Raw genomic sequence first — 10,526 nt, 5'->3', positions numbered from 1 at the left:
TGTGTAAGACCTTGGAGGGTTTCCATGGCATCCTTATATGTTGATATGTAAGGCTTACACGATTGATATGGTTATGTGATTATGTGGGGTATGCTTTGGGGAACTCACTAAGCTTCGTGCTTACAGTTTTGTTTATGGTTTCAAGTATCATTGGTTTGGAAAGGAAGGCCCGACTTGATCGCAGCGTACACACACATGTTTTCCGCAATATTTGATTTTGGGGATGAACTTTCATAAATGTTTTAATTAGCAATGTTTTTCGAAAGCTTGGATTTAAAAGATATTTGTGTTTTGACTATAATGAAAAATGAAAATTTTACCCTTGATTTTTTTGGGTCATTACATGATCATACTAGGTTTATTAGCAATAGATTTGCTAGTGAGTTGGTTTGATTACACAATTTGTAGTTTGACTATTTCGAACATTTTTAGATATTATGTTTATGGTGTTTATTAATAATAAATTACTATGTTTGTTTATATTATCTATGTTCCTACATTTGCTAGTTTAGAACCACTTCCATAATATTTTTATTCAAACTTCCCAAATCAATCATACAATTGGGAGTTAGTAGTGAATTAAGATTGACTTAGTATTTGTAGATTGTTCATAGGGATGAACAGAACAATGCCCTATGATCAATATTGATGAGTACTTGAAAATGGAGATTTTACGTATTAGAGTAACCAAACTTAAAGATTACTTCATGGATCATGTCATAAGTAAATTAAGATGGTTGTGTTTCTTATTCTTCAAATGGAGATACATGAGGTCTTATTCTACAAATTGTTGTGTCTTGGTTTTTCCTCAATGTTGTCTGTAACAAGCAGCCATACAGGGTTTAACTATATATTGCATAAGGAATAGCACTAGCCTATGTAGTCAAAGTTTATTTGATCCTTTTGCGAGAAATAAAGAAGTAGATATCTTTAAGCCCCTCGTTGATTTGGTGTTGACAACAAATGCTTGGTCAAGTTGAGACTTAGTTGATTAGCATCAGTTTAAATGTCACCATAAGTCGGTATCAAGATACATAATCTTAAACCATGAGATTGACCTTAGATCCATGTATCTAAGTCATCATAAGATATCATGAAGATCAAAGGAATTTGAAGTTATCAGTCTCATGGTTGTTTATAGCAAAGTTGTTATAAGTACAGTAGTTACATTGGATTGTCACTCACTGTTGTCTCTAGTAAGTATTAGATCGGTCAATTGTTGATTCCTAAGTGCAAGTGGGAGCTAATGGAGATTATTGTTCATAGTCATAACAAGCTAGATAATATTACTATAAATAGCAATGTCATTTTGGGTTACACGCAAGAACAAAATAAAGCATATTTGAAAAGATATTTATATAAGGGGCTTGTTTTGTTAATTAATTAACAGTTTAATTAATTAACTTGAAAATAATGGAATAAGGAATATTCCACAATGATTTAAATTCCATAGATAATTATAATTAAATTTGATAATTATCTCTATGGTTTCAAATCACCACCCTAGATAAAGGGGGCTCGAAATCCGGTTTTGAGGCATGAGAGATAACCCTTCAGTCATCAAAAGTTCGGAAATCCTGAAAACCCTAAGAATTCCCGAAGTGCAGTTCCTACATCGTGGCAGATAGTTTACCACGTCGTGGCGACCACATAATCGAGATTTTGATTCTGTTTGAAGCTCATAGTTTGAGGGTTGCTTAGATTTGCTTGTGTACTGTTTCTTAGGTGCGATTTCAGAAGAAGAACTCTATGCTAGATTCTCTAGTCCTATCAACTGGCTCGTCAAAAGAAGAAAACAATGATATGATTATATTCTATTGTGTTATATACGGTGAATGAATAATTGAGTTAGATCTAGTTGTTTCGAGTCTTCGATCAGAATTTTTTATTCTTTCCGCTACCCAATGGTTGATCTTCGATAGGCTTGAAACTCATCACTTTCACCATGTCAACAAACACATTTCCCAAGAAATATTACAAACACAATGTGACTTTCTTTGGAATCTTGTAATGAGAAACCGATGCACCACATCAGGTTGATAATGGACAGCAGAGCTTTACTTCAATCTGGCGAACAGATGAAATTGGAACAACTTTAAGCAATGAGAGATAAAACACCTTCTAAGGTCATAAGATTGACAGTATCATTCTGGTTTTAACAAAACTCTATTGATAATGCTTTATTGGGTCTATAGAAGAGATTTTATGGTGTATTAAAAGATAATTTAAAAAAAAAAAAGAACATCTAATATGTTTATTTCTGTTTTTAAAATAATGTAATGTTTTAATATGTATCTAATTTTTTTAAATGTAAATAAATAAAATATGATTTGTCAAGAAAATACTTCAATATTTGTGCTTATTATTTTCAAACTTAATATTTTTACGTCATATTCACACGGATCTATCTTCTAATAATGCAATATGGTGTGATGTCCGTAGTCATTGCCCCAGTTTCCAATATGTATGAACAAATATGATCATCGGATTGTATATATAAAACTAAATGGTGTGGTAAAAGTTTTACTTAATACCTATGAAAAAATGTGAAAAAGCATCATATAAGTTTTTATCATTTTTACCATATTTTACCTATGAGTGGAATGTATTTATATTTTTACCTTTAAAAAAAATAAAAATAAAAACCTTAAGTTTGCAACCACCAATCAAGAGGTAGCATCGATATTATGCCGATGGTGAAAATCAGGTAAGAGATGGTGTTTAACGCAGGGGCAGACCTAGGGGTGGTCCATAGTGGTACTGGTAACCCTTAACTTTTCTTACCGTAGTGAAAAAATTTTCGAAATTTTTTGAAAATTTTATTTTTTCTACTACCGTGCAACCCCTAACTCTCCCGTGCAACCCCTGCTGTAAAATCATGCGTCCGCCCCTGGTTTAACGCCGGTAATAATGTAAAATCAGGGTACTGCCGTTGAAATTTACCATATCCTACGGCCTAAAAAAGATGATTATAAACCTTAAACTGATGTACCATTTTTCAGTCCATTTTGTACGATTCGCCATTATTCATGTCTTCAAGACCATTATATTATAATACTATAGAATATTAATTTTTATTTAAAAGCAAAAAAAAAAAAAAAAAAAAAAAAAAAAAAAAAAAAAAAAAGTGAAAGAAGGTCAAAGACCTTTTACTTTCTTATTTCTTCTTTGGACTTTTCCTTTTCAATCTCACGACAATTACGCCACTTTTAGTTTTAGGAATACATATTTAAATATCCTTCTTTAAGTCATTAGTATTAATATCAAACTTATTATAAATTTTAATTACATAAAAGGGTGACACACATTTGTTTTTCTTTTAATAGCGCCACCACCTAGATAACAATAGATCTAGTTATAATATTACTTATTTATCGATTTAACTCTTGAAAATTATAAATGTATCAATTTATGTATCAACTTATTCATAAAAAACTACAAGTTCTTATTTTTTGTATTTACAGTATTAATATATTTTTAAACCATTTAATACAATGGAATTATTATTTTTAATTACTGTCATTGTGTGTAAAATATTACGTGTGATCGTTGACAACGTTATTAAACAAAATAGTAAAGTAGTAAAATAGTAAATATGATAAGTCAGTTATTAAAAAACTATATATGGTGCATAAATTAATTAAAAACAAATTGCAATTTTTGTAGTAACCCAAAATGTTATATTAGTAATGCTATATGTTTAAAATAAGTCTCCTATAATTGCATTAACAATTTTTTTGAAATTAGGTACAAGATTTTCGTACTTGTCATTTATAGTAAACTAAAAGAAAGTATAATGATTCAAGGTAGCGTAAATTGAGTGCATCCTCACCCCACTTAACCCCACCCTACCCTTCCTTTAAACATTCTCATTATATCCACATGCCACAAGACTTCATCATTTTAAGTCTGCCCCACCCAGCCTCAATCAACGCATTTCATTTAGGTTACAACCCTTATAAATCAACCATTTTGGGATCTCAAATCTTGCCACCAAAACTCCATCTTTTGTGCCATGGCCTCCATTGCTAACACCTTCTCTTTTCACTTCCTCTTGCTCGTCCTCATTTCTCTATCCCTCCAGCCACATGCTAGGGAGAGCAAGTTCTTCACCAAGTTCACTCGTAATTTTTCTAATGCACCAACAACTGATTTGTCACCGGCGCCAGCACCGGTGTTGGTTCCGGTAATTGAGCCAGTCCTGGCACCTGGATTGGCTCCAGCACCGGCGCCAGCTGAGGAAGAAAATGGTTATGGTCTTTATGGTCATGGATCGAGTGAATCTTCCTCGGAGGAATTCTACTCAACCAATGAAACCCCAGAGAAAAAGGAGACTTTTGGCGTAGACGGATTCAAGTCGGAAACGGATACTCCGTTTGAGAAGATGCTAAGTGGCGAGAGTTACTCTAATGGTAATAATGCTTATTCGAGTAACAATGGGAATACCTACTCTAGCTCGGTGAATGAGAACAATGGCTACAACAACAACGAAAATGGTTACGATGGCTACAACAAAAATGAGAATGGCTACACGGTGTCTGAAAACAAGATCAATAGCTACAACCAAAATACGTATAGCAACAATGGTAATGGATACTCAAACTCGATTAATGAGAACAACGGCTACAAGACAGATAGCTATAGCCAGAACAACTACAATAACGACAATGACAATGGTATGAGCTTTGAAAACGAGAAAAATGGCTACAATGTCAACGGATACACGAACACAGAAGAAGAAAACAATGGTTATAACAACAACAATAATAATGGATATGTGATGGGGCAACAAGGATTGAGTGACACAAGGTTTTTAGAGAATGGTAAGTACGCATATGATGCAAACAACAATGGAAATGACCATGAAACAAGTTATGAGGAAGAAGTGAGCGACAATGGTGAAGGCTATTATAGAAATAATGAAGATTCAAAATATGATAGACAAAGCGGGTATGTAAAGTGGCACCCATAAGAATGATGAAACATAATTTGTCCACATAAGTTATGTAAAACCATAATTACAAAGCATATTTGAATGTTGGGAGATACGAAGAATATTAGAACTCATAGTTTTTGGTTGTGTTTGTGACTCTTCACCATTTTTTCTTTTGTTTTTTTTTTATCTGGTGTCTTGAAATTCAGTAGGCTTTGATAAGTATGTATTTTTGAAGATGATTATGTAAAAGGGGCTTTTATGTGATGGAGTTAGTGGCTTATAGTTAAGTTACATATGAATGTTTATTTAGTTAATGTGACCAAAAAAAAGTTCTTCACTAAATTGTCATAACCTTTTAGAAGTTTGCCATCATTTATCATTTTTTTTTTCTAAGTAGGTGTCATTTTAGTAAATATATTTTAAAATATCATTCTCATATAGCACTTTATGATACAAAACAATTAGTCTAATCTTTAACTATTTATTACGTAAATACGTACATAATAAATGATTTATCAATAAGCAGATCAAAAAAATGCCCTAGTCAAAATAAATGCACGAAAAGAATGAAAATATAAGAGCAAACTAAAGTCAACAATGAAATTAAAAGAAATTAATCCATCTAAAGAGAACTTAAGAAATTGTTTACAAGTTCCGTAAACATCGTTCTAGTTGATAGACAAAAGTCACCACGCGAAAGTCGTGTGCTCTCTTTTTCTACATACTGCCCTTTTTCTTTTTTAAAATACGCTTTTATATATTTTCAACAATGCAACGTATTATAGATATTGAGACGCATTTGTTTTTGTTTCATTAACAGCATTATATTACAACTTGTGGTTAACGTGGGTACGAATAAAATTAGTATTAATAATTAAAAATGATAACTAAAAATAAAATATTTATAAAATTATATTAAATTAATAAAATTTAAGTTTTGTTTAGACGATTATTTAAATTTAATATATATATATATATATATATATATATATATATATATATATATATATATATATATATATATATATATATATATATATATATATATATATATAGGGAAGAGTTATATGGAAATGAATGATTAGGGTAACACATATTTGAACCAATAAAAACATGACAACACATCACTTCCACAATACATTACTTGTGAAGAAAGAAATGGACACGTAATCAAATGATACGTGTCCATTTCTTTCTTCACAAGTAATGTATTGTGGAAGTGATAGTGTTGTCATGTTTTCATTGGTTCAAATATGTGTTGCCCTAATTATTCATTTTCCATATAACTCTTCTTTATATATATATATATATATATATATATATATATATATATATATATATATATATATATAGGGAAGAGTTATATAGAAAATGAATGATTAGGGTAACACATATTTGAACCAATAAAAACATAATAACACATCACTTCCACAATACATTACTTGTGAAGAAAGCAATTGACACGTGTCCATTTCTTTCTTCACAAGTAATGTATTGTTGAAGTTATTGTGGAAGTGATGTGTTGTCATGTTTTCATTGGTTCAAATATGTGTTGCCCAAATCATTCATTTTCCATATAACTCTTCCCTATATATATATATATATATATATATATATATATATATATATATATATATATATATATATATATATATATATATATATATATATATATATATATAAGTAGCTTCATGCAAAAACATAAATATCTTACGAAAACGCGAAAATAGATTTTATTTTATAAAAATCAAATGCATGTACTAAAAAAATAAATTTATTATCAATAAATTAAAGATAATAAGTTTACATTGGATAGTGTTATAGTAATAGATATTTAAAGACAGTTTTAATAAAAAAAAGTTCATATCTTTAATCATTTTTAAATTCATGTTTCCATAATAAAAATGTTAAAAATCATACTTTGCTAATATAAAACAATTTCTCATCTATCATTGATATTATCATTTATTTCAAAGTTTGGATGAATTATTTTCAAAAATATAATATTAAGGTGACATAATATCATAGGTTTTTCTTGTTTTTGCGTTTTCGCAAATTATTTGCATTTTCACATGAACCCTCCCCTATATATATATATATATATATATATATATATATATATATATATATATATATATATATATATATATATATATATATATATATATATATATATATATATATATATATACAGTGGAATGCTAGCAGGCTCACAACCTGTAGGTATTTATTTGAAGTAAGTGTTCACCAGTTTTACTCCATCCCCCTCATGGTTGCCTTATTTGACATAAATTGTTGAGGTATCCCCTAAGTAGTGTTGTTACCCCGAAGATGATCCTTAGGCTAGGTACCTTTTATAAGATGTTTTAGGGACGTAAAGTGAGGATAATGTGAACCGATAATTAGGGTTTGTTTGGTTTGATGAAAGTAATAAACTTATTTATTGTGGTTGAAAACTCTGTATGCTCACCACGCTCCCCAGCCTAACCCAATCAGTGTCTTGTATTATTGGTAGTTGCAAAAGAATAGTTGGATGATCTGACGAAGGATTATGGATTTATAGGCCAATAGAAAATATATGGAATGTTGTAAAGGCTTATATTGTATTCAAGGCCAATTTTGTCTTGTGGATTATGATGTTTTGTTTTTGATTTTGATCTGTATCGATGATGACATCCTGAGTTTTGTAATATAATGAAAATACATTTCTTTAAGAAATGCTTTGATATATTTTTATCATAATTTTGTTTTGGGAACAAATTCCACAACACTCTTCTTTGAAAGAGTACTCTGATTTTTATTATAAAAGCATAAACGAAATCGGTCTTTTCTGGCGGTGAAATTTGGGGATGTCACAAAACTCTAAATTTTAGGGTTTTGGTCTGAATGGAGTACGCCCCGCGTACCTCTTAGTACACCCGATGTACTCACAAACCACCCGCGACCATGCAGCCTTCTACGCCCACGGTCTCAATTAGTACGCCCTGCATACTCATGGAACCCCTAAAACACTAAACTTAGTTTGGTTGTAACTTCTTCATTCTAAGTCTGTTTATGACGAACTGTATATCCATGTAAAGGTGGAAAGAAGCCCTACACATCTAGCAACTCATCATTACCTAAAACCTTTCTGAACAAGAACCCAAATTCCCTAGAAGACTGAGATGTCAAATTATGATTATACCCTTGGCCTCCAAAGACACAATCAAACACTTGGATTGCATATACCCAAACACCCTATCCGAAATGGGCCAAATCCTTCCTTTCCCAAGGCCCTAAACCTTATGACAATTGATGCTTGGGCCACAAGACCTATCAACAAAGCCCTTTCAAAATTGGGTGTTACAACTCTCCCCTACTTAAATTAGATTTTGTCCTTGAAATCGCTCCTTACTAACACTCCAAATAAAAACCATAATCTGGAGATATCTAATCTTGAGCCTCCGAAAGAATCCACTTTTACCTCCTCGAAACCGAAAACCAGCATTGGTCTGACTTCCTAACAGACCACCCACATTGAGTCTTACCATGCTTATTCCTCCTCTAACGACTGACCAAAAGCACACTTCTAATCTTGATTATCTCAATGCTACCATCAGGAAAAAAAATCATTGACCATAACGACTGTAGAATACTTTTACTTGATAGAAGGCTCAAATAATCCTTTGAGTAGAAGATTCATCACTACAACGGTTAGACTCAAATGAGAGCTGCACAACATGGTCAAATCAATTACTCTGAGATTATTTAATCCAATTGTAAGTGTCTTAGCACTTTCTATCCGCAAGCTACTACACATACAAGATTCCTCACATTACTACTTCTGCCCGAACATCATACTGTCTCTTGTCCACTTTCCGAATGAATTGAGACCTCCCAGGTCCCAACTTATTTGCCAAATATTTGGAATATCGGATCCCCACCCAGTTGCTGAGCCAATAAACACCCTCTTAGTCACTCCCTGCGACTTCTGAAGAAAATTTTGGCTATAGAAACTTCCTTATCCACATTGGCACTCTTGGCTCTATAAATCCTGGGATCCCCGATCGCATACCTTGAGCCAATGGTCTCTGCCAGGTCCTACCTGCATTACTATAAGCACACAGGCCTCACCCACGGGTCTCACCCAAACCATATCACAGAGCGACCTTGCCCACATGTCTCACCTATCTAGCGCTACACGGGTCCAACTCCACCTTGAATCCTATCGACCTATCCTTTCCTGATTCCGATCATGCTATGGATTTTCACGATCCTACAAACTTACCCACCCTGGCCTAACTTATCTAAAAGAATCTGTGAATGCTACGGCTCATTTCGCAGTCTAACAACACTCTCCCACACTATCTGACTGCATGCAGAACGCTACGGCTGCCCCACAGTCGTACAATACTTTCCTCCTATATCTCAACCAACTCCCATAGCCCTACCGTTAATTTTCCAATCCGAACTTATCTTACAGTCGAGCATGCACATGGTTTAGCTTCCTGACTGAACTCGCATCCTGACAGGAATTCCCAACCTGATTCCCCAACACTAACTATCAAACACCAAGAAGACGTGAACACAATGTTTGGGAAGTTTCCCAAAATCCCAACTCACACATTCCTCAATCCAGTCAGCCACTTGGGCCACCTTCCTCTCTAGCAGGAATGCGAAGCTCGTCCTGTTTTCACACCTAATTCTGATCCCAAATACCTAAGAATTCTCCCCTACTTTGATTCAACAAAAATCTTACAACACACAAGATTAGAAGGATTCCCAATCCTTGTTACCATCCAATGATCAATCCACTGGCAACCAATGCTTATCCCTGTTACTGGTCCAAAACTAACCAATACTAAAGCAATACAACTCTTGAATACCAACAGAACACTTCCTGAGTTCCAATCACACTTTCCAAAACTACCGCAACCTAGGAACCCTCTATATAAGGATATGACCTCACACTATTATTCTGAAATTCATGGTATGCAGATGGCATATAACCCGAACATGATCAGAAAATATAACTCCAAGATACACTTACTCATACCGATGCAAGACAATGGCAATAAAATCATAAATAAAAACTGATAGGAAAGCAAAAGTTACATACCTGCAACATTGGAAGCTGCTCGTGCCTCCTCTATAGTCAGCTGGAAAGCCCTGATCCTTGCCGTAGGTGCCTCTACTTGGCCCTGACGGCCGTCGGTGATCCTCAATGTCGTAGGGCTGGTGCCATCACCTGTCCTACTGCAGCCAAACTCGGGTATTGGGCCTTCTTGTGGCCCTGCTGACTACAATGAAATTAGATAAAGTCTAATCCCTGGGTGTTGGTAGCAGTATAATCCCTGCTATAACTACCAACCCGACTGCACTTGAAGTAGCTAGAATCACCACCACTGCCACTCGTACACGTAACCTCGTGTGTCCTGCCGCACTTGCCACAATGGTTATGGTCCCGATGACCCCTCAATCTAGAATCTGATACCTTGGGCCTCTTGCCCAATCTCGCAGATGTCTGAACCCCATTTGGATTTCTCTTTCTTTCCGCCTCCAAGTTGATCTCTCTCTCCTTGGCTCGAGTGATCATATCCTACAGCGTCTT

At 33.7% G+C, this 10,526-nt stretch overlaps 1 protein-coding gene across 1 annotated transcript; it reads left to right on the top strand.

The window, feature by feature from the left end:
* Nucleotides 1-3,974: 3,974 nt before the first annotated feature.
* On the top strand, nucleotides 3,975-5,200 carry LOC145012548 (uncharacterized). Its single transcript, XM_078971346.1, has one exon. It carries the CDS (start codon nucleotides 4,016-4,018, stop codon nucleotides 4,970-4,972), a length of 957 nt encoding a protein of 318 aa, XP_078827472.1. The 5' UTR covers nucleotides 3,975-4,015; the 3' UTR covers nucleotides 4,973-5,200.
* The last annotated feature ends 5,326 nt before the right edge of the window (nucleotides 5,201-10,526 follow it).

This window comes from Lactuca saligna, chromosome 8 (genome assembly GCF_052625555.1).
Source record: "Lactuca saligna cultivar CGN05327 chromosome 8, ASM5262555v1, whole genome shotgun sequence".
NCBI lineage: Eukaryota > Viridiplantae > Streptophyta > Magnoliopsida > Asterales > Asteraceae > Lactuca > Lactuca saligna.
Note: the sequence above shows the minus strand (reverse complement) of the source record. Positions and strands in the feature narration are given on the sequence as shown.